This window comes from Ceratotherium simum, chromosome 17 (genome assembly GCF_057802395.1).
Source record: "Ceratotherium simum simum isolate JZ-2026a chromosome 17, ASM5780239v1, whole genome shotgun sequence".
Taxonomy (NCBI): Eukaryota; Metazoa; Chordata; class Mammalia; order Perissodactyla; family Rhinocerotidae; genus Ceratotherium; species Ceratotherium simum.
In genome coordinates, this window is record NC_141916.1 from 22,519,604 (window position 1) to 22,545,038 (window position 25,435).

Consider the following 25,435-nt stretch of genomic DNA (forward strand, 5'->3'; position numbering starts at 1 on the left):
AGGATCAACAATTTAAAAAGATATCACAAGACTGGAAAGATAAAATGTAATGGAAATAAGTGCAGAGTCTGGGAGAGGACCAGGATAGAACCAGGAAAATTAGCTTAATAGCAGTTTGCACCAGAAGCTCAATAAGGATGAAAAGTATGACATGGCTGCTGTAAAAATGAATACCAAAATACGTTGCCTTAAAAGAAGCATGATGTCGGGGCCAGCCCAGTGGCATAGCGGTTAAGTGCGTGGGCTCCGCTGCTGGTGACCTTGCTTCAGATCCCGGGCACGCACCAACGCAACGTTTGTCAGGCCATGTTGTGGCGGCATCCCACATAAAGTAGAGGAAGATGGGCACGGATGTTAGCTCACGGCCAGTCTTCCTCAGCAAAAAGAGGAGGATTGGCATGCATGTTAGCTCAGGGCTGATCTTCCTCACCAGAAAAAAAAAAAAAAGAAGCATGATGTCCAACTCAAATTAATAATCTTACCATGCTTTGCATTGTTTGGACCAAAACTGATGTGATAGCATTGTGCTTTTCTTGGCACACAGCAATTAAAAAGAATGATTGAGAAACTGGACCATGAATGAGGTGTAAATAGCCTGAACACTCCATCACAGGATGAACAGATTAGAGATGTTTAAGTCAAGGAGTGCAATCTTAAAATGAGTATCATCAGATGGACTGTTAGGTGGAAGAGGGTTTAGATTTCAAGTAGATTCAAGTAGGTCCAGATGGTAAAAGGACGACCCAAGCGTAGAAATAGCAGCAGTGGTTTCAGCTTAGCCTCAGTTCCAGTGCACAGCACTTTCCAGAAACAGGATGAGCTGCATATGTGTCGCCTGTCAGAAGACCTGGATGCCTATGTGTTGGCATGGAGCATAGAGGTTTTCTGTCCTGGGTGAAAAGCAGGACAGAGTAGTCTCTAAAGGTCTCTTCCTAACCCAGGAGTCTAGAATGCTGTTTCCTAAAAAGCCTCTTTCTTCTTAGGGGACACAAAATTTCCTAGGATATCCCTGTACCACGTCGTTCAAAGTGTTGCTGAAATGAGGGCTCTCAAAAGTTTCTGACCACATTCTTCAGAAGACTAACTCTCCTGCCACTGCTTCCGCAGGGCCCATGTCCAGTTACATGTTCTAGATCCCCTTCTCTTCAAGACTGAACATAAGTCTGAAATAGCAACACCTTGACAACTCAACAGCCTATTGCTGAGATTTAGTTCCCATTGAAACATGCCTTTTTCAGCAAGCAGCTTTTGCCCCAGCCATATTAAAACCTTAGGTCAACTGTTGGCAGTGTGAAAACTTACATGATATCCACATGAAATGAAAAAATGAATCACTCATGTTCCTCTTAGCACAGGAATACCAGCTTATGTTCTCTTCCAGGAGACCACAATTATATGTACAAATACCTACTGGAGAAATGGGGGCACAATCTTCAACATAGAAGAAATTTTCAAATTAAGGCATTACATTCTCTCAAGTCATTCCTCCTGCTCTTTCTTTTAGATGTCATGTTTTCTGAGTCTCTGACATCTCTGACTGGATCCTCTTAAATTATTCTAGGATCTATTTTAGCCAATTAGACGACTTATTGCTTCTTTCTAAGAATCCAAACGAGGAGGTGCACTTTTCTAAATTTTAATCCCATTAATGCTAGACTCTATTATAGCCTAAAGCAGTCTTAGAGTTTTATGTACAGAATTTGTCTGTTAGTGACCTGATAGAAAAAGCTTTTTGTTTTATATTAGCTTTCAATCTTTGAAGGGAAGATCTGTATTTTGGGAGAGATGGAGAAGAGAGTCTTCAGAGATTGGATCATTAAAGGCAAAGGCTATCAGACTCTCACTACGGGTCCTTCCTTCTGGGGTGCAATGTTATGTCTCGTAAACATGGGAGCAAGTGGGTTGGTTTCATCACTGTGGGAGGACCTCATTCTGCTATGAAGTGTGAAGGAGAAGAGAGGTGAACTCCCTGCTAAAATCTTCCCTGATCAACACTTTTCTCCCACTTGAAAAAGAAAAAGAGGTGAAAGGAGTTTATGGAGAAATCCTTTACCTCTTGCCAAAGGCCACAGGCCAGCTGAGCATCATCTACAAAGAGATTCAGCCCAATAGAATGTTCGAAGAGGCAGCCATGAGCAAGAACCATGTGGTCCCAGGGGCTATTAGCTGAGGGAACAGATGCCTCCTTAGAATGTTTCTTTTACTAATAAGTACCCAGTTCTCCCAGGTTGAGGCCTTCGGTTAATCATTATGTATATGTTAGTAATTATTCCTCCTGGTAGGCACGTAGTTCCTGCAAGGTCGTAGCTGGGGGCGAGTGGTAATATCCCCTCACCTCCCCAGGTCAGTCCCAAGAGAATCGCCTCTACGGGGCACATGGTCAGTCCAGAACAGCACATGGCTAATCCTAAAATTGCATCCACCCTCTCCCCAACTGGGAAGCTCATGCTCTTCTGTGCCACACAGAAATCCTCTATGTCCTGTCACAGGCACATGTAGAAGTTGCCACTTAGTGTTCTGTGTCCCTAAAAACATGAGTGAACTCTGAGTGAAACTCAAAGCTTGCTTCTTCAACAAAAATATTGTTTATCTTATAAGATAAAAATCGTACCACAATTGTGCCCTGTATCTTATTCTCTGGCAAAGCGTATCAAATCATGCTCCATTACATATCTCAAAAGTGCGGATTGGTTAATAAATGCTTGCTCTCAGTTTCTCGTGTCCCTCAACCAGAACAGATAATAAGGGACTTACCCTCTTAGTCACCCTCCTACTCAAGAATGTTAGCTAAGTCACTATAAATCTGAATGCACTTCCTTACAATCATATCTTAACCTAAATTCCCCTTTATTAGCTGCTCAGTTTGACGTTCACCCAAAGTGTTGGATTTTCTATTCTTTCTCTCAGTGTTTGTTTTACCTCTGCTGAGCTCTGCCCCTCTTTTGTGTTTTCCGGCCGATCTCTGGCAGGCCATCCGCTCTGCGGTTGACCATTCTTTACTCCCATTTATCTCCTGGTGACTGCACTGCACATAGGAGAAACACGACGCCGTAGACATGACAGAACTAAGGAGGAGTCTGTCTACCTGGGGCAAGGGAAGGCACCTGAGAAGGTGACATTTGAGCTGGGCCCAAGGGCAGTGGTTCAACAGGTGTGCGGGGTAGGGGAAGGGGTTGGGGAGAGACAGCCCGAGCAGAGAGAATTTTATGATGTGCCAAGTACCTCTCAACAGTACTTGCTAGAAAAATAATTGCCTTAAATGACTCAAATGTGGAATCAATTGTAGTAATGTATTGTTCCAGGGATCTATTTCCCCTACATCAGGAAGTAAGTGGTTTCATCTGGGAGACTGGAAATTTTTTCTTTTTAACAAATTTTTTCTTTTTATTTTCAATTATTATGTCTGTTTTAACCAAATGATTCGGAAATAATCTATGTAATCTCCCACATCATTTTAACTGTGCTTTTTCTTGAGGAGGGTTTGATAGTGAGCCAGATGTACTAAAACAAAAACATGAGTTCGTCATTCAAAAAAGTCTTTTCATTATGCTTGATTGTCAAAATTTCCCCATCAGTTAAAAGAGGCGCTTATTCTTTTAAGAGGAACCAGGTGCAAAAAAAGTGAATTATCTCAGTGGTCCAATGTATAGTTTCAAAAATAGCCATAGAGTAGTTAGATGAAAAGAACCTTAGACATCTTTTGGCTTGTGTCTTTATATTATAAGTGAGGAATCTAGGGATGGGAGAAACTGAGCAAGTTGCCCAAAGTCACAGGGTCACTGACCTAAGGGTCACTGCATGCCTTTCCCTCAGCCTCCCCCACCCACCCCTCCCCGCCAGTCCCACACCCCTTTCTCACACTTTCTCACCGGGATGTAACAGAAAGTGCACCAGAGACTACAAAAACTCTCTTTCATAATGTTGTTTTAAACTCATCTCAACTGAAATGATCCCAGAGAGCTATTTTGGCTTTGATTACGTAAAGGATTTGAACTGTTAGAGTTACTCAGATTCTAATGAGCACTTCTTTATTTGGTAGAACATTTTTATTGAGGACTTTAAAGAGGGTGTGACTAATAGATTCCAAAATTTGGATACCATCAACAAATGGTGTTAACCATATAAATAAACCTTTGCCCTTCTGAAATGTAAGGTCAGAGTGTGATTTTTATAGTTTATTACAAGATTTGTTTTCTTTGCTTTAGGGTCCTTTTGACTTCAGTGACACTGCTGTCTATCTATTCAATAAACCTTCTGTTAATCTGTTCAAAGGAAACAGGTAAGCTGATAATATGTCTAATTTTGTTAAAGCCAGAGTGAATGATTTTCATGGTGATATTCTCAACTAATGATGCCCTTTCTGTTTCAGTAACTTAATTATTAAAGAAAAAGAGTACTTTGACCTACAGTTACTGGAAGACCTATAATGATATTTACCTAGAGAAGGAAATACAGCAACATATAAATTAAACTGTCATGAACTATAAGCAAATAGCATTGTTATTTAAAGTGAACCCTCTATTATACCTGCTTTTCTGGTTGAAGATGTCTTCATTTTAAAGGCTTTGGTTTTTCCTTAGGTCGTTATAAATTTAGAATAAGGATCCTGTGTTTTTATATTATAGCCTCCACGGTTTTAAAAGTAAACAGAAGGCCGGCCCCGAGGCTTAGCAGTTAAGTGCGCGTGCTCCGCTGCTGGCGGCCCGGGTTCGGATCCCGGGCGCGCACTGATGCACCGCTTCTCCAGCCATGCTGAGGCCGCGTCCCACATACAGCAACTAGAAGGATGTGCAGCTATGACATACAACTATCTACTGGGGCTTTGGGGGGGGAAATAAATAAATAAATAAAATTTAAAAAAAAAAAGGTAAACAGAGCTTTTAGGGGCCAGCCTGGTGGCATAGTGGTTAAGTTCGCACGGTCTGCTTCAGCAGCCCGGGGTTCACAGGTTGGGATCCTGGGTGTGGACCTACGTACCGCTTATCAAGCCATGCTGTGGCAGGCATCCCACATATAAAGTAGAGGAAGATGGGCACGGATGTTAGCCCAGAGCGAATCTTCCTCAGCAAAAAGAGGAGGATTGGCAACACATGTTAGCTCAGGGCCAATCTTCTTCACCAAAAAAAAAGTAAACAAAATTTTTATTCTCTTTTGTGCATATTCCAAGGAGAAAATGTGACTCCCAAGGCAATGAGGGAGTGAGTGCGCCATGAAAAGACTTCCAGTTCTCTGGGCAGTGTGACACCTGAAGTGTTTATTTTCTATTTCTGGGACACTGGATTATGTTTGTAATACTTTGACTTTTACGTTAGCTAAAACCACATTGGCCAGCTATTATTGTATATAGGCGACTCCGCTTCACTGGAACATTCTGTAATAAATTGAGGATCTAACCATTGTCTGGTTTAAACACCAGTCTTGTGAGAGATTAAACAAAGGTTTAATTATAACCTGACCCAGATTGCGTTCTGTGAACCTTTTGGAAATGTGAACTGAACTGTCATAAAGAAATATAAACACTTTTTTTATATGAATGGTTTAGAATTTTAGTATTTATTGAGAGGGGCTAGTCGAACACTTTAGAATTTTGCTATAGTCAAATTATTCTTTTGACAGATTTATCTACTGCTCTCTTTTGTGAGTTGCATATCTTTGAACTGAATTTTACGAATGAGCAGAATTCTGATGTCGGGACTATTACATATTTCTAAGCTTGTTATTATATTTAGGACATGGGCATTGATGGAATATTATTAAGATAATTCTTTGTTAGCCTAATCAGTTCAGGTAATTAATTCAAAAGGAAACATTCATCCTAACCATCAGGATTTTTATTTTTAAATTAAATCTTTATTTTAATGGGATGCACTAGACCGGAGAATGAGATCAGAATGGGAATTTCCCCCCAGGAAAGCAGGAAGACTATTTGAGGTAGTCAGAAATAAGTCTTATGACCTAACACTTTAATTGTAGTGCTTTTGTAGCCAACCTGAAAAAGGAGAAATGGTGGTCATGTCTGACATTTTAAAATGTCAGGAGGTTGTTTTATGATGGAAATACCTTAGCACTTACAAAGCCAAGAAGGCTATTTGTGTGATTTTTGAGAAAGACACAAAATAACTTGGGGAATAGTCAATATAATGATGAAATCTTGGCTATTTTTAACTTATAGAACCCTTTATTTCTTGTGTTCTCAAATATGATTTTTAAATAGGCTGCATGGTTTATGAAAAGCTGGGAGAACAGGTCTTTGGCACCACGGGGAAGCTTGTCATCTTTGGAGCCACCTCTCTGCAGAACACTGGAGGTAAAAAGAACATGCTTTTCTATGCATAATTTTAAAGTATGTGAACATTATTACTTTCCTAATTCTGGTGGTTGGGTGGCCACATGAATTTTACCATCATTCAATCAGTTGTCATTCTCATTGCTAAAATGGTGCATGGAAAGTGAAACAGAGACAGCTGTCACTTATTTAAAACCAAGTATGCTGGGAGAGTGTCTAACGCTGTCTGTGTGTGTTATTGGAGGCTGCTCTAAGAACAGGCTGGTAACCTTCTATATAGCTTGCAACATGAACCTTAGTATCTTCTTTCTAAAAATGTTCTCATTTTCCTCTAGCAATGCTCAGCTACCTCTTTATAGTAAAAAATGAACTACCTTCTGCCATAAAGTTTCTAATGGGAGAGGAAGACACATTTTCGTAAGTTATAGACCATTTTTTATGCAATAATTAAAATGTTTTCAATTTAAATATGGGCTAGCCAAAGTTTTTGTTTTATGAAAATTGCAGAAACAAAGTTTTCCCTAAGCTGTTTTTTTGTTGTTGTTTCAACAGTAGATTTCTTTGGGGCTCTAGAATTGAAAGAAGCAGGACAGGCCATTGGAGTATGAGCATTTAAAAGGTGGATTCATCAGTCATGCTGCAAACAGTAGATACGGCATTTTCTCAGGAGCCTAGAGTCCATATCTAGTTTCCGTGAAATAGAACAGAAATGGAATATTTTTAACACAGAAGTGGAACACGCAAAAAAATTAGGACCCTATCCTCTTTCTTAAAGAAGGGACATAGCATTTTGGGCACAAAATTTACATGAGCCAACCTCATTCAAGATGTAGGTAACCCTGGAAAATGCTGCAGCTCCATTTGGCATATCCGTTATGTTTTGTCTCCCTCTTGTTTAACAATTCTTGTCGGTCTTAGTTTCTCTGTTTTCTTTCCAGGGAGAATCGTAGCAGCCAGAGTTCCTAGTGTTCTAGCCTCAGGATTCAAAGTCAAATACAAGAGATTAGGGAGACAGCGATGCCTACCTGTGGTGACTTGTTTCCCAATGATATTAGCCAAGCAAAACAAAAAGGAACTGTCTCTTTAAATAATTGATAAGACAAGTTGTAATCTGACGGAATGCAGTGTGTGCATTCAGCTTTGAAACCATGTAAATAATTCAAAGGAATGCCACATTTAGCCGGTAGGGGAGGAAAAAAACCCAATATCCCTTCTTCCATCACATGGGAGAGAGACAATAGTAAATAAGTAGGGGTTGGGTTAAAGTGTTTGGGTAAAACCTGAACAGTGATAAAAATCAATGGTAAAAATTAATAGTAGTAAAAAATTAATTAAAATATATTGCGAAATTTTACATTTGAGGAAAAAATGTCACTTTCTAAGAAAATATGACCTAACTGTTTAAATGCCTTTCAGAGCCTGGTATGTGGATGGCCGCATTCTGGTGGTGATAGTTACCTTTGGCATAATTCTCCCTTTGTGTCTCTTGAAGAACCTAGGTAAGGAGAGATCTTGCTTTCTCATAGTCTCCACAGTGCCCGGATGAATCAGAAACCTATTAAAAAGGAACAACTTTGCTCTCTGCTTTCACTTGTAGGATAAATATTAAGTGAATGATATATTACGAGTATTAGTCAGGGTCGACTTTGATATGAGATAAAAACACTGGTTGGTGTGTAACTTCCTAAACAATCCCTCTGCTAAGCTGTGGAGGAGAGAAGGGAGGTTCTGGGGCAGTAACAGACAGTGCTATTTCCAATAGCACAACTTACTGGCTACTCTCAGAAAAGTCCAGAAAACCCAATTCTCCTCATACAGGGTTTAAATATCCTGGTGATTTAGACAAGCAGATTTTCAAATCTTATATCAGACAGAAAGTTGCTTGTATTCATACCTAAAAGTATTATGAATCACTCTTAAATTATAAGAGTCTAACCAATCTCCATTATTTGCTCCATTGAAGGGGGAAAGAGAAGTGAGAAGTCAAAAGTGGTGGATAATCACTAAGTCATATCCATTTGGTTTTGGTGTTCTGGTGTGTGTGCTTATATCCAGAGACAAGTGGGCCTGATGTCATGGGAATTTCATACACTGAGTAATGTGGCTGGACTGCTATACAGTCTAAAGCCCCTGAAATGCATTTCCTTTAATTCTGGGCTAATTTAAGGCAGAAATTTAGATTCAAGTTCTTCCTAAAATGATTGCTAACCATAGTTTTTTGTTGTGTTTTGTTTTGTATGAAAAATACCAAGCTTCTGTAGCTGTTCTGTAAGATCTATAAGTAGATTTTTTTTTTAACTACTTAATTTTCTGGTCGCTGGGTCTGTGTTTTGGCTTTTCTATGTATATACACGTAGCTGTTTTCAGTTTAAGCAGAGAAGGGCTCTTCTCCCCAAGGGAGGACAATAGTGCAGCCTCCCAGGGACCACCTAACTCTGCTTTTCTGAAGGTTACAGTGGTTGGAGATCTGCCAGGCATTCTAAGGGGAGCAAGGTGAAGATCCACAGATGCTCAGATTACCCCTAGAAATCGCTTCATCTCCTCTGTGCATGCCCCTCATCTGGGAAGAGAAGTATTGGCGCTGATGTTCAGTATGCATACAATGAGTGCATAATAAAGAACTATTGAATGGATCGAGGAGAAAATGGATTTTGCCATAGGACTCCATCAGAGTACAGCAGCAGAGACCTATGGCCAAATTTGGGAGGCTCTTTTTCCCTGGATTCTGGGAATCTGCATTCTCTGGTGTGCCAGAGAGAACTGGAATCAAAACACATAATATAATGTTTTTATTTAAAGTCACCGTTTTTGCCGAATAAAGTAGCACTATCAAATAATAAATCTTGTATTCACATTGGCATGTATGTGTATTGTTGGAACCCCAAACTGTGCTTGAAATAATGCATTGAAAGAAACAAGGTGATGAATGAAATAACAATAATAATTTTCTAAACATTTTTTTAGGGTATCTTGGCTATACTAGTGGATTTTCCTTGAGCTGTATGGTTTTCTTCCTAATAGTGGTAAGTGTCAATTGAAATGGTTCGTTTGGTTTTGCCATAGTACAATGCCATGTAATAATTATTCATTATTTGGCTTTATTCGATAAGGTCTATATTGTTTCTCCTGAATTTTTTAATACCAGGTTATCTACAAGAAATTTCAAATTCACTGCGTTGTTCCAGAGCTAAATTCAACAAGTGCTAATTTAACAATAAGTGCTAATTCAACAATAAGTGCTAATTCAACAAATACTGGCATGTGTACGCCAAAATATGTTACCTTTAATTCAAAGGTAAGTTTCTTTATCCTTTAATTATAAAAAAGAGAATTTTTATTAAGGGCATTATATTTCTCATACTTGGTGTAATTAAACTGTTTTGAATGTGTTCGTTCTCAAAAGAACGTGGTACCACTGCTTCCAAATTCCACGATCCATTTGGAGACCTTTGAGAAATATACAAATATTGTATATCATGCTCCCTCTTACCCAGTTTACATGTAGGACAACTTTAAGCATTCTCTGTGAAAATCTGTTTCTGGATAATTGTCTCAGCTTTTCTCTTCCTTATAGATCTTTAAAAACAGATTAATACTATCCTTAGCCCACTTCTTCCTCTCTGGTGGTGACAGACAAGAAAACCTCAAACTTTCCCAGCTTGCACAGTTGAAATATAGATACAACCACAAATTGGCATTAAGAAATTTTCATACTATTAAGATATTGTTAATAGTCTGGGGAAGAGTGGACTATGGAATTGGTCAGGCTTCGATTTGAATCGTCAGGCAAGTTACCCAACCCCATGTATAAAAACAAGGATTCTATTCTGTATCTTGCAGGGTTTTTTTAGAATTTGCTTGGTACAGTACTTGGGCAGAATAAAAGCATGAGAAATGTTACTTTTCCTTCCTTCTCTGCCAGCTTCTTTTTGCAAAACAAGTTATACCGAGTTTGAGAGTTTTAAAAAGTCTTATCTAAGGGGGCCAGCCCAGTGGTGTAAGTGGTTGGGTGTGTGCACTCCACTGCTTTGGCCCAGGGTTGGCCAGCTCGGATCCTGGGTGTGCACTGACGCACTGCTTGGGGAGCCATGCTGTGGCGGCGTCCCATGTAGAGTGAAGGAAGGTGTGTATGGATGTTAGCCCAGGGCCAGTCTTCCTCAGCAAAAAAAAAAAAAAAAAAAAAGGAGGATTGGCAGACGTTAGCACAGGGCTGATCTCCTCACACACACAAAAAAAGTCTTATCTAAGAAAACTAAATAGAGATCTCTGTCTCTGTCTCTTAACTCTAAGGATACAGCCAAAATAGTGTGGAAGTAATTTTCTTTGTAGATACCATCTTTTAAGTCTGATTTGATGCACCCTGTATAGAGCAAAGAGCAGTGACATAGAAGTGGAAATCCTGGGCATGTCCCCTAACCTGTTGGAGGGAGTCAGGAGAACAGCAACAGTCTGTGTACTGCTCAGGGTTGCTGTGGACTCAGGGATAATGTAGGAAAAGAGCTATGTAACCGGCTAGCACCGTATAAATATGGGGTGATGCTATGCCTGGAGTATGCCAACTACGCTGTAGATGAGCCGAATCTAAAACCCCTCTCTGCCATGTGCCTAATGTCTCAAGCTAGATAAGCTCTCTTAGAAAAGCTGCTCCTATTTTAGGTATCAAAGCCCTCCTAATAACCAAATAATCCAGGGATTCTGAAGAGCTGTCAGATAAAAAGACAGCTCAGAAATACTGGAGCTGTATAATTTTTATGGTAAAAATGCTTTTTCTTAATGTTTCTTTTTTTTTCTTCCAAATAGACCGTGTATGCTCTACCAACTATTGCATTTGCATTTGTCTGCCACCCGTCAATCCTGCCAATTTACAGTGAGCTTAAAGAGTAAGCGATTTGTTTAATTTCTTTACCTGAATCATTTCACATCCCCTCATTAATAGGCAAGTACTGTACTAAAATAAACGGACTTGTAATAGTGAACCCCGCAGACTCATCACCCAGCTTCAACATTTACTTTCCGCCATTCTTTAGCAAGTACTGTATTTTAAGGAAAAAAAGAGCAAGAAAAATCAGAAACTTGTAGTATATTTTGGCCATAAATATATAAAGTGGCCAACTATATGGGCTTTTTTTGTTAATTTGGTTTTTCAAATACTATACTACTTAAGAGAGTTCAAGTATTTGTGTTGCTTTATGTTACTTATGCTTGTTTTGCAAATGGATAATGATAATCTTCAGATTCATCTATAAACTGCTAAATACACTGTGTCTGATTTGCCTATTGTTTTAGGTGGAAAAGGCTGGTAAATCAGGCAGAAAGAAATTAATGTTAAGACCACAAACTAGACAAAAGAATATTGTTGTTCGTTTTAAACTATTAAGATGATTCTGTGGATTTATTTTTGATTGCTGTTCTAGAGAAAACCAAAGGCCCGCTTATAAATTTCCTCATGGATTCTCTTTTTAGTCTGCTGTTATCAGACTTTCTATATAAAAATAGTCATCATGGCATAGTCTTAAGCTCAGAAAAGATACACAATATAGCTACCTATTTCTATTTTGAAACAAAAATAAAGTTGATGTCATTTAGCATTGAATTCATGATTCTTCCTCTTTCATATTTAATTGATATCTGGGTAAATTTTGAAATATCTACACCTACCTATCTATGTGTATATCAGTCCTACTTTATGATTAGGGTATTTGAATATGTCTTTGGTATCTTTTAAATTTAATTGTCCAGCTTTTAGTTTGTAATTTTCTCATGTGTGTACTTCTCAATTTTTCTTGTTTTCCATATTCCCTGTTATGACACAGCCGAATGTTATGACTGTCGGTGGTCTGTTATTAAGTACAAGTCTTGTAGGTTAGTTATTTGGGCAGTTAAAGAAGCTTAAAGATTCATCCAAACTCCCAGAGCTGACCTAAGAGATAGAGGCCCCCACCATCGCAGCTGTGACCTCTTGGGTGCTTCTTGCTCTGCAGACGTGCAGACTTCCAGGTGCATCCCTGGGGCTATGCAACAGGAAAGCCGGAACCTAAATAGCGGCTTTAGCAACGGAACACCTGAAGTCAAGATCCAGCTCTGGGGCGGGGAGAACAGAATTTGAAGGCTGAGCGTGGAGATAATATCAAACACAAATATTAAAAAGTACTCTCTGCCCTTCAGATGAGAACTTGATATTCTTTCAAAAGAATGGGGAAGAACACTCAAGGGATTATTTGTTCATGGACCTCTCTCTCACAATACCCATTTGGTATAAAAGTTATTCTAAACCGGAGTAATTGTGGGGGTAATTTCAGCTGGGCAGATCTTCCCTAGCCTGCTAGAAAGTTAGATTAGTATTCTGCAGTGTTAACACTGGTGCTTAAATTCAGTCACATGGTTTTTAATTTTTCAAATTCCTTTATCTTTGTTTTTAGTCGATCACAGAAAAAGATGCAGATGGTTTCAAATATCTCCTTTTTCTCCATGTTTGTTATGTACTTCTTGACTGCTATTTTTGGCTACTTGACATTCTATGGTAAGTAACCTCTGTCAGTACATAAATATAGGTATTTGCAAGTAAATTAGTAAAAATCGATATCAAAATAACTTTTAACACGATAACCAAAAAAGCAACAAATCTATCCATTGATTTTGCTGGTCTTTTCTTCTACTTAAAGCAAATGGTGATGGTTCCTTTACATATTCATGCAGACTGCACAATAGAATAACTACTGAAACAATGTGCTCTTCTTTTTCTCCTAATGCTGTCCTTAAAAGAAATTGCATTTTAAAAGCATACCGCCTTTACTGAGGAAAGTTTCAAACTATATCACAGAAGCCTCTCCTAATTGCTGTTGCGAATTGGGTCAGATTCCATTAATAGAAAAGAGAGACAGAGACAGACGTTCAAAGTGAGAAAGAGCAGAGTGCCACACTCATGACACTCCGAGTTAATTAAAAATAAAACACTTAATTGTTCACCAGAAGTCGGAGCCTTTGCAAAGATTTGAGAGAATGACATAGGAAATTAAAAGAAATGAAATCTGAGAAACAGAACAAGGTTTCATTTGTAACTTTTATTGACCCTGTATGAATAGTTTACTTTCTTTCCCTACTTCTTCATCCTCTCCTATTCAAATTATCCTGTAGCTTTATTTAAATCTTTCATTATCATTATAATTTGGGACCTAATTTAAATTTAAATGCATATATTTCACATTCTTCTCTATTAAATAATATTTCTTTGGGGCATTTGTATTGTACATTTTCGTAAACACAAATGTCTCAAAATTTAAACACATTTAGAGATTATTAATTCAGCCTGGAGAGAAAGGCTACCCTGATTATACAATTGTATTATTACCATTTTCACAAGCAATGGAGAATAGCATTGTCTAATGAATCCGTAAATACCACATTTAATTTTTGCATAAAAATGGTGTTTCTTAGTTTCCTGCAGAGTTACAGGGCTGGGGATGGGTAAAGGGAGGGAGCGAGAAAGAGAGTTTAATGTTAGTTGAACAGTCTCACTGTTATCTTGTTCAAGCTATGATTTTTCTTTGCGAATCCATTTTTTTTCCACATGGAATAGACTACCAAACCCTTCTATACTCTTAGGTTAAAGAAAAAGGTTCAGCTATTTTTAATTGGTTATGAATTTTGAATCAAGGAAATCAGAACTGAGACTTTTATTATAACCTAGGATCTTTCTTCCAAAACTGAGACCAAACTGGCACGGACTAGAGTTGGAATTCCACACCCAAAACCTTGAGACTGGAGCCATGAGAAGCCCTCAAAAGGAGACATGGGCGAGGGGAATGGTCTCTTGTCAAAGGAGTGAGCATTTTCATGCTCCGTGACTGCCCTTCTAGCTTTGGTTGTCTCTGAAATAACGCTGTCTGAACTTCAGAGTTGAGAAAGAGCACAAAGTGGTCCATAAGCTAAATACTTGTGTGTGTGCGTGAGGAAGACTAGCCCTGAGCTAACATCCAATGCCAATCCTCCTCTTTTTTCTGAGGAAGATTGGCCCTGGGCTACCATCCGTGCCCATCTTCCTCTACTTTATATGGGACGCCGCCACAGCATGGCTTGACAAGCGGTGCATCGGTGCATGCCCGGGATCTGAACCCGCGAATCCCGGGCTGCTGAAGCGGAACGTGAGCTCTTTACCACTGTGCCACCAGGCCAGCCCCAAGCTAAATATTTTTTTTAATAAGAAAAAACATATCTTGAAGAGAAGAATTATTTCCTGATTGTGGTTATGTTCCATTGGCGCTTCTGCTGCTTGGCCACTGCAAGTTGAGTTATAAGATGAGTTTGAAAGAGGTTCCCAGTGGCCTGCAGTCTACCAGCAAGGGTGTGGCTGTTTGGCGTTGTTTGATGAGTGGCACCAAGTGGGGGAAAATCTAGATTAAGAAGGGCTTTGTGCTTCAACTGTATGTTATTTTTAATCCCAATTTACTCCTAGGTTTAATTTAGTGTAAATTAAGCATCTGCACTCCACGTAGCTTCTTCTAGTGATTTCTATAAATTCCTTTTAGCTCAAGTTACATATGGACAGGTGGCGCACGTCTCACACATGGGATTTTTCTTTTCAACTTCATAAATTGTTTTAACAGATCCTTCAACACCCAGAACATTGCTCTCCTTGCCCTTTCATTTACAAATTCCTTGTTGTTCAGAAAAACCGTCATTCAGTGACGTTCTTTTGTCTCTTTGTAATACCTCCTTACTTTTCCCTCATTTTAGAAAATGTGCATTCAGACCTCCTTCACAAGTACCAGAGCAAAGACGACATTCTCATCCTGACAGTGCGGCTGGCTGTCATTGTTGCTGTCATCCTCACAGTGCCAGTGTTATTTTTCACGGTGAGTAAAAGTCCTCAGTGCAACCTGAGAAAAGCTGAGGAGAGTCTCCCCTTTCCTTCTGCCGGCAGGAGCCGGTTGCAGAGAGGGCCTGCTGCAGGTAACTTTCCTGCATCATTCAAAGTGAGATCAGTGAGTTAGGGTAGCCTTCTGATGGAATGCGTCTTAATTCTAACTAATCAGTCCCTCTTATCTACATTTACGAATGTAGGTAGAATGTTTGAATCTCCATCATACATGACAGGAGAATGAGAAGAACCAGAAGAGAACACTCAGTCATAGATAAAACAAAAACGGAAATTATCCTCCCACAAAAGAAAACTACCTGTTCATAAATAAAAATACTTTCCATCTTAAGCCCTCCAGCTTCCCAAACTGTTAAGCTATCTATAAATCCAGTAGGTATTACAAAACATTTCACAAATTTCTGTACACCCATATATTAGTCACTCTGCTGAGAAATGTGAAGGTTGGCATGCTGTAGGCCCTTACAGAATCTTTGTTTTCTTTGCCTGCAGGTTCGTTCATCTTTATTTGAACTGGCTAAGAAAACAAAGTTTAATTTATTTCGTCATGTCTTGGTGACCTTCATACTCTTGGTTGTTATCAACTTGTTGGTGATCTTCATACCCTCCATGAAAGATATTTTTGGAGTCGTAGGTATGGCTTTATGACTTAACACTTATTATTCTACAACAGCTGTTTAGAAAGCTAAAATTTCACAATAACAACCTCAACCTTGTTTTTTCTTATTTTGCAGGAGTTACATCTGCTAATATGCTTATTTTCATTCTTCCTTCATCTCTTTATTTAAAAATCACAAGCCAGGATGGAGATAAAAGAACTCAAAAAATTTGGGTATGTCTTATGCCAGCCACTCTAATTTTTCTGATTAGTTTTTCAAATTTACCAAATAAATAGTCCATCTCCACCATCTAATACCACTTTTAGTGGCCTCGAAGTCCTGTAGTTTTCCCATTTGGAAGATTTAAAATATCATATCAAAATCTTCTCCATTCCCTCAAAAAAACTTTCACATTTTACTCTTATTGTCTTAGCTTTTACTTGGAGCTAGGGAGACAGCTGGGAGACTAGATGTTTCTCATCCTGTGTCTCTACAGGGTGATGCCTTGTCTTTAGCACGATATGAAGTAGAGAGGGACTGAAACATTTTATGCAGTCCCCTGTTACGTACGATCCCCAGTCATGTAACTCCTTCCTACAGCCCAGGGAATGTGCGATGCCTTAATTACAACGGCTGAGTTAGCTGAAAGAGTCTCTTCATGATTTGACAGAAATGCTTTGAAGCAACAGACCTGGATTCAGAAACTACCTTTCTATATTGGGATTCTTGTTGCCAGGTCTGGAAGTTCAAGGGCACCTTGAAGGTGGTGCACTTGGAGACAGTGAGGGAAGCAGGGGTGAAGTGGCTGCGACATGGGTACCTTCTGGAGCACCATTATGTTTGGCCTCGAAGAAGGCTTCTCAGCTGCCCTTCCAGCTAGTGTAAGCACTCCAATCGCACATAGTACCTGAGTCAACAGACCCGGATGAGAGATGTAGGCAGGAGAGATTATCCCTGTGCATTTAGGAGAAGCAGCACTGATGCTGGTAGAGCACCTACTTCCCCATTAGGATTATCCCTGAAGCCATAAATCTCAAATCCTTCCCCTTTACCAGAAGGGGCTTCAAAAGGACAGAGAGAAAGGAGCAGTCACTCTGGTACAGCAATAAAGTATACTAAGATTAGATCTGAAAATGGTGGAGACCTGTTGCCCATGAATTCTCTGGGCCTCTCCAATCCTGCTCCCATAATAGAGCTGGTAGTAGGGTCTACCGAATAGCATTAGACAAGGGCTCCTCTCTGCGTGGGGACTCACTGGGAGTCAGACCAGACCCATGGTGGTCAGCCTATGTGCAACCCTCTCAACCCCACCATTCGCCTCCTCTCCTTCCCTCAGCTCTGTCTCCCCCTCCAGATTCCTGTCCACCCTCCTTGGCTCTCATAATGCTTCATCCTTCTCCCTGCAAAGCTCTCACTGGATGCTCTCCAGGCCAAGCAATCTATAATCTTGTGTTCTCCAGATTCTAGATTTAGTAACCTGTCCCCTGTGGCCTTCATCAACCCTTGAAGTAACTTAGTTTTGGACAATTGTTTCCTATTTAACTTGATCAGATCTACTTTGCTTTTCTGTATCTTTTTTCTGCTTTTTCAGACAGACATGTTTGCCTGCCAGCAATAACCTGATTGGTAAAGAGTAACAAAATGACCTGTATATTTTCTAAGGCCATTCCTTTTTTCAGTTGTAATCTTAGTTCAAAAGAAGCTGTAAGGATACCCAGTCAGTTGTAGAGCGGATTCACTCTGGGGTGACCATGCAGTCAAAGAACAGAATGTGGAGGAGGGTTCTGCCTAGCTTGTCTGTCTTCATTTCCCATCCTTGGAGAATCAGATTCATACAGTTTTAGAAAGACTCTCACGGCTCAGCAATGGTTGTAACAAACTCCAAACACAAGGGCACACAAAAGGAGAGGGGAAGCATTTCTATTTTTACCCAGGTGCAGGTGGGAAATGTTGGCTTCACTGGAAGTAACCCATGCTTTCTGTTGCTCCAGGCTGCCCTTTTCTTGGGTCTGGGGGTGTTGTTTTCCCTGGTCAGCATTCCGTTGGTCATCTACGACTGGGCCTACTCATCGAGTAGTGACGAAGACCACTGAGACCAGCTGAGAAGAAGAAACATTCCTGTCTGCTGCTCAGTCCAGTCACCACACGTCAGCAACCCCTCATCACTTCTTTTGCAGGTTTACAGAAGCAGACAGCAATTTACAAGATACACAGTGGAATAACACTTTGGTAGGAAAACAGAGACCTGTTTCTATAACAGTTCCTGTCCCTCAGATTTGGGATCCATTTAAAGATTGTGGATTTTTTTTTTTTTTTTCAAATTTCATGCAATCGTATTTTCCAGTCCTTCTCACAATCAGTTCTTTTTCACTCTCCTGACTCTATTTTTTGTGACTTCATGGTCTCTTAGAACTTTGAAAACATGATCATCAATCATGTTTATTTATTATACATCCAGATTCGGAAATAATTTTCCTACTGATGTTCAGCTCACACTATCTGTACCTTTTTAGAAGAGAAGAGAATCTTGAATTGTATATATTTATTTTGCTTTACAGAAAAAAATGGTTTCGTAAATAATTTGCCTATTTTGGTTAACATAGCACACAGGGATAATCATATGAGAGTCACAGAGCACGTGCCATTCTGGATCAGAGTGTGCCCAATATTTGAGGCGGCTCTGATCACCTGGCAGCCGAGCTCCTACCATCCAGTGGCCTCACTGGTACCACATCCCGCTCTACGCAGAGACATTCTCCGGCGAATGTTCTCAGCTGGGAAAGGGGTGGGATGATTCTTACCTTGGTAAATATACTAAACTACACATTTGGGTAATCTAGCAAATGAAATTTTGTTTCCCTCTTGGCAACTTGTGTCAAAGTTACGCAAATCTGAGTCAGCTTCTACTGGGGGAGACCTATGACACCTTTGTAATACATTGAGAAGCAAGAGCACTGCAAAAATGTTGTCCAGAATGCGTAAGACAATATTCCTCTGATGCAGATCGCCTTCAACCCTACACCAGTATTGTTGAAGGGGGAAAAGCATTTTATCAAATTATAAATTCAGTAGCTTTTACTCACGTCCACCAGCTTCTTGCACAGAGAATAATGTGTATCTAACCAAGGATGATCTAGGATAAGTAATTCCTGTTTTATATTGGGTACTTTAGGGGAGTCTTTAAAAGACTTGTTTTATATCTATAAATTTAGGTTATTACAAATACAAGATTTTTGTACCTGAAATAAGCCTCATTCCTATTTCTTCTCCATTAACAATCAGTCCACAGTCTTGGGGAAAAAAAAGGAAAAAGAAAAAGAACCCTCAGAGATGGTCTTTGAGAAGAACTTGTGATGAAATCACTGTGTACTTTCCTTCCCCTAGATGGGGACTTTGGTGCCTGTACTGTTTCCTCTTCTTGTCCCTAACCCAGGTGTTGGCCATTATTGCCTGCCTGGCGTGACCCACAAGGGAGGACAGAGCTGCCTCGAAGCCCCTCTCCTAAAGGGGGCTCAAGGAAAGCATAGAGAGACTGAAAAAGAAGCGAGTTAGGGACCAGGTAGCTCGGAAAGGAATGGTGGACAGTAAGAAATCGAGAACTGCGTCCTCCCTAAGCTAGGCCATCACCTGTGATTGGATTGTCCATATCACACAGTAAGAAATGTGTGTGCTCCATGAGCTGGTCTCTTGAAACAGGACTTGTGTTTTATCTGTATTCTGGTTGAATTTCTCAAACACGTAAGTTCACTGAGCACAGATTTCTTATCCAAAGATAAGTAAAATCTAACCGCAGACTCTTGGCAGAGTTTCCAGGCACGTAGCTCTGGGTTCTGTTCCTCCCCCATTCCAATCCCCAAAGGCCTCCACACTCACTGGGAGTCACAGAGAACTGTCCCCTCCACTTTACAGACTGATGTCCCATAGAAAAGGCATGCATCGGAGCGCCTTGTCGTGATCCTTTTGGGGGAGAAGGAAAGGTTATTTCCTGCATTTCTTGGTAAGATCATCATAGCTTTTAATGTGATGCTCCAGAATTGCATCCATATCAGGTCGGAGTTCAGGTATTTAGATATGAATCCCTACCTATACGTGAATCCCTAACCTAGTATCATCCACAGCCATCTCTGTCCTTTTCGGCAGTGTCTTCCATATTAGATGAGCAGGGACAGAAACTGAGCAAAACAAGTTGGTTGGCCCTCAGAGGCTTGTCTAGAGCACCGAGTAATGAAATAGCCAGGTAGTCGGATGACCCTCCATTAAAAAAATTATATAAATTTACTTAGCAAGCTATATTATGCTACTTTCTATTTTCCTCATTAATTTATAACAATCAATTTTACACTCACAAGGTCAATTTAGAAAATTGTCATTAACTCTTGGGAAGTGTAGTGATATTTTTGGATCTTTAGATTTTATGTATCAGTACAATGAGTTTTTATTATTTAAAATCTGTTTAGAGGAGGCACATTGTTGTTGATGTCTGTGATACCACAGGTTTTTAAAATCTTCTTTGTATGTTTACCTAAGTTTATCATTGACTGAATACAAAAGACCCTACGGTAATTTGTCAAGTATCACTGATTAATTACATCCTTTGTGTGGGATTAGCTGTAAAGTGTACTGCTCTTATTCTTGTTCAGAATAGTGAACTGGTAGCCAAAAATACACGTATCGCAGATATTAGGTAGAATTTAACACAGTCAAGTGCTATAGAAGTTTTTCTGCTAAATTAGTAGATTAAAGACTGTTATTAGACTTTAGCCATTGGGAGCAGCACGTTTTCCTTTGGTAGATAGGATCTCAACACTAGTCAACAGTGCCGGGTTCAGACTTGGGTTTTAGAACTGTTCCCTAGTTATCATAACACAGAATACCATAAATCCCAAATTTCCTTAATGTTGCTTATTGGAAGTGGGGGCAGTAAAGTGTGCATAGGAAAGAAATCTAGTCTTGTGAAGCACAGGCGTCCCCAATTTATAAGTAGATCGTACTGCAAAATTCTGTCAGTTGGTTGTTTGCAACCTGGAATGTATTTTCCTTTAGAAACCAGGTTATACATGGTGGTTAGGCTCCCAGACCAGCTAGAAAAGATTATCAAACCTATAGTTTAGCTGAAATAGGATAACATGACAAGATTGCTAAAGAACCTAACCACTAAATATAATGTTGTTTCTAGGGGATATTTGTCCAGAGTTGCCAAGAATATGTCACTTTTGTTGTAGAATCTGGACTGCCCCCCCAGCCACACAGCATGTGCTAGACAGTGGAGGTAGGGTCGCCAGTTAAGAGGTGACCAGAGTAGCCTGAAGCAGGCTCTCCAGTAAAGGAGGGGAAGAATAAGTTCAGGGCCAGCACAGAACCCAGTGGTGGAAGGAGGGTGAGGGAGGAGGAGGGGGCCTCTTGTGGGTTGTAAACCACCAGGGACATTCCTCAGCTGGTACCTTTTCTTTTCTCTGGAAGTCTCAGGCTTGGCCTGCCTGCTTCTATTTGTAGGACCTTTTGATCCTATACGTTTATCTCCTTCCCTGCCTGCTACAGAGGAGGATGTGGCTGCATAGCTTCTCCCATATGCCAGTCATTGAAGCCAGCACGCAGCACTTTTAATGAGTTTAGTGCTAGTAAACTTTGGTTTAACTGCCCAGTCATCAGATGGGGGTAACGAAGCTCTCTACTCACTTTCCTTTTTCACATTTGCAGACCCTGTTGAGAACGCGCACATGGGCGATGGTCATGGGGCTTGGGGTGGACAAAGGACTGTGGTAAGATTCCTCAGTATCTCAGAGGACACCTCAGTTACCCCAGCACTGTCTTCTTCCTGGTGTAGGACTCAAGCCTCTAAGCCAGTGGTTCTCAAAGTGTGGTCCCCACATCAGCAGCATCAGCAGCATCTGGGAACTTGTTGGAATGCAGATTCTCAGGGCCCCCCCCAGATCTAGTGAAATCAGAAACTCTCAGGGTGGGGGCCCAGCAAACTGTGTTTTAACAAGCCCTTCAGGTGGTCTTAGCACATCAAGTTTGAGAAGCACTCTCAGCCAATCAGTCTCTCCTTACCCCCCCACCCCATCCCCCACCCCCACCCCCATTAGTCCTACCTCAGAGGATGGTTCCCAGGACTCGTGAGGCAAGAAATGGGAACGAGGAACTGGGAAGGGGAAGAAAGGGGCTTGGCAGTGGGGTCTCCTCTCTGGGGAAATGCTGATCCAGCTGCACAATTGCACACAAAGGCTGCCTGCGCTCAGGCATAACTTTGGGCTGAGACACGAAAAGATTGCATTTTTTAAAACTGAAGAAATGAAAGTGAGGGGGGGTTTCTGTTTGGTTTTTTGAGGGGAATTAAAAGGAAATACCCTTTGTAAGTGCAACCTTGAAGGAAATACTGAATTCATGTCAGAAGTCAGTTCTCCAGAATGTTTGTGGTCACTGCGTGGTGATCAATCCTGTCCTCCCTTTAAAGTTAATTCTCTGCTGAGCGGTTTGCACGCTTAAGGAGCTGCAAACTGCTCCGAAAAGAATGGAGAGCTCGGTTCCATTTCAGTACATCAGAATGCTGGTGCTGGATGGCACATTCTTTAGTTGGGGTGGAACAGCACATTTAGTTGGAGTGGGGAGGAGATCGGTGATATGATCAAATTTGATTTTATGTCTTAGAGTAAAAGCTATTAGTTTCCCTTAGTTTATCAGTGTAAATGGCTTGAGGCTTAGAAAGGGTGTAAACATTAAGAATATAATTCCTCCATTCCAGTTCACAGGAAACTTCTAGCCACTTCCAAAATACAGACTATATCATTTAGCAATGCTAATAAATAGTTTTCCTGCAGGATGGCAGATCTGGGAATCTTTTAACAGAACATACTTTCTCTAAAATTCACACAGTGAATTATTTATAATGATATAAAGCTTTAGGTACAAATTGGGGGTGGGGTGGCTAACAACTGAAAAATATCACTAAATCTAAAAGGAAAAGTTCTCGAAAAACATAAAATTCACAAAGCTCAGACATTCTCCTTCAGGGTTTTCTTGGAGGAAGGGCTGTGGAACTGGGCCCATCTGTACAGGCTTGAATTTGTGTTTTTAAAAGGAAGAATCTATGCAGCTGAGGCTTATTGTAGGAAATACTTCATTTGTATGTAAATATATTGTAAATAAATAGGAGGCTGTATATTTTTGCAGTTGTTTATCCACACTGAAATAGAAGTCTCTAGTATCTGCATATCAAGAATAAATGTTTTCATAGATATTAGTGGTTTTGTTTGGGAATTAGAAATATTTACATTCTCTCCCAGGTAACATAGTTCTCTCGATGTAAACTTCGAACCTAAAAATCTTAATTGTTTAGAAAGAGAAATGTCTGAGATATAGTTGCATTGATTTCTTATACTGGTAGTAAGATCAATTATTTAAAAGATAGTCCTCTGAGCTACAAATAAGGAATATTTAGATCCAAATTATTGTCATATAGAAATAGCTATACCCAAATGACAAATTGTTTCTTTATAATTCTCTTTCATTATTAACACTGATACCACTCACAGTATTTATGAAAACAGAAGTTGGGGAGGAGAATGGATTTTTTTTTTCAAAATTGAATTGCTGCATTTCCCAAACTTTGGGATCTTTGAAAGAGGGAAAAAACCTGAGTATTAACTATGAGCACAAATTTGAGGGGGAAAAAGAACTGTTATTTTATCAAGCTTCTGAAAATCTTGCGTGTTTGCCTTTTATTTTTGGTGTTGACGCCAACATAGACTGTCTTAAGTAATTTTTCCCCAAACACTTGATTCTGGAAAATCCCTAGAGTCCAGTGTGTCTTAGATTTCATCTGAGTCCAGTATGTGTATCACACCACTGTTTTATTCATGTAAAAACCTTGTAAATGAATTTCAGATGGGTGATTTATGTGAGTCACAAGTCACCAAACTTTGCTATTCATAGTTAATCAAATGGGGTTTTTTTCGGGATGTGATGTAAATATAGAAATGTAAGAAGTTCTGTTCTATAACAGCTCTGTTAACATAGTTTTTAAACATTAAAAATGTGAACTAAGTATTTATGAATTTTGTGTTCATTCTTTTGGGATGCGATACTAAAATGGGGGGCATTTGAGAACTATACACACTATTCAGGATTGTTGGAGACAGATTTTTACACATTTGTCCATGTTCTAGAACACTATCTGTTCATGGAAGCTTATATTTACGTGCCCAAACTTTAAATTTTTTTATTTTTATTTTTATTTATTTTTTTCCCCCAAAGCCCCAGTAGATAGTTGTATGTCATAGATGCACTTCCTTCTAGCCGCTGTACGTGGGACGCAGCCTCAGCATGGCCGGAGAAGTGGTACGTCTGTGTGCACCCGGGATCCGAACTCGGGCCGCCAGCATTGGAGCGCATGCACTTAACCGCTAAGCCATGGGGCCGGCCCCCAAACTTTAAAAAATACTCCTAATAAAAATCTATCTGGTCTGAAACATATTACGTATTTCTCCATTCTTCATAATCGGAATAGGTTGAACATAATATTTTCTTTTTAAACTCAGGTTCATCTTTATGAATATCAATTTCTGTGCTGTGTTGTAGGACGGACTCTAGTCTTCCTCTGCCTGCATTGCAGCCACCCATAAAATAGGAAGTCTTGACTCTCCCTGAGCTGCCTGGGTGACAGCGCTTTCTGCAGGGCCACAAGGGTGCACATGTGGATCTCAAGGTGGAAATGTGGGGCACAGGAGTCCAAGCTGTGCGCTCCAATCTCACTTCATTAGCAATAAAACTGATATTTTTATCCTTAAATGTGCCTCCTGTGTCTGTTTCTTAATAGATCAAAACCCCAGGGGCAAAGAGTGTGAGTAATTATCACTTTCAAACAGAAGCAATTGTTAAAGTGCATACATCTAAAAGACTATTGAGAACATGAGCAGGTCTTGTTCTAAATCAAAAGGTCCAGTCCAGAAGTGCGTTTGATCATTCTGACTTCCGCTATTGCTTCATGGGTGTCTGCGAATCCTGTCTATTCTGCCCTATTTTACACATAACTTTCTGGGTAAGGGTTATTCTCTACCTCCCCTGTGGAACAATCTGTGGTTTCACTAACTCTGCAACTCAGGGGACCTGTTCACTTACCTCCTAGATTCATAATTTCATTTTGCATGGTTAGCATAGTCTGGAAGGGGCTGATGAGGCCCATATAAATGGGCCAATTTGGGGTATACCAATTTTATCTTTCATTAGTTTAAATTTTAGACTAATCCGAATTGGCAGGACAATCTGTTCTTCTGTAGGGTCAGTGCAACACCAAAATAACCTGTCAAATTATCAAAATGTCTTATAAAGCCATAGAACTTAAAATAGATTTTTACTGACGTGGAAGTAAATAGATCATAATAGAGAACATGTAAATGGCCCAACTAATACCAGAAAGATGGCCTTTAAATCAATAGGGAAAAAAAGGGTTATTCAATAAATAGTGAAAAAATGACTAGCCTTTTGAAGAAAATAAAGCTACATCCCTATATTGTCCCTTACAATCTAAAGAGAGCTCAAATATATTACAGACTTGAAACACAACACACGGGTAAAGATGTTTTTTGTACAAGTGTGAAACTATGACTCACATAAAGCAGTCGTGTCAAAATTTTTATTTAGCTCATTATTAATGAAGGGACAGTCAGATGTTAAAAA

The 25,435-nt window shown here is 39.8% G+C and overlaps 1 protein-coding gene across 3 annotated transcripts in view; it reads left to right on the forward strand.

The window, feature by feature from the left end:
• SLC38A1 (solute carrier family 38 member 1) overlaps positions 1–23,814 on the forward strand; it is a 67,769-nt gene extending 43,955 nt beyond the window's left edge. For all 3 annotated transcript variants that reach the window (XM_087442518.1, XM_004429423.3, XM_087442517.1), the window contains 12 exons: positions 4,206–4,279; positions 6,215–6,307; positions 6,622–6,703; positions 7,703–7,785; positions 9,251–9,309; positions 9,432–9,581; positions 11,087–11,166; positions 12,706–12,806; positions 15,020–15,138; positions 15,654–15,795; positions 15,896–15,993; positions 17,752–23,814. In XM_087442518.1, the coding sequence (XP_087298644.1) occupies positions 4,206–4,279; positions 6,215–6,307; positions 6,622–6,703; positions 7,703–7,785; positions 9,251–9,309; positions 9,432–9,581; positions 11,087–11,166; positions 12,706–12,806; positions 15,020–15,138; positions 15,654–15,795; positions 15,896–15,993; positions 17,752–17,853 (1,183 nt within the window). In that variant the 3' untranslated portion in view covers positions 17,854–23,814. The remainder of the gene's footprint in view (positions 1–4,205; positions 4,280–6,214; positions 6,308–6,621; positions 6,704–7,702; positions 7,786–9,250; positions 9,310–9,431; positions 9,582–11,086; positions 11,167–12,705; positions 12,807–15,019; positions 15,139–15,653; positions 15,796–15,895; positions 15,994–17,751) is intronic.
• Positions 23,815–25,435: the final 1,621 nt, after the last annotated feature.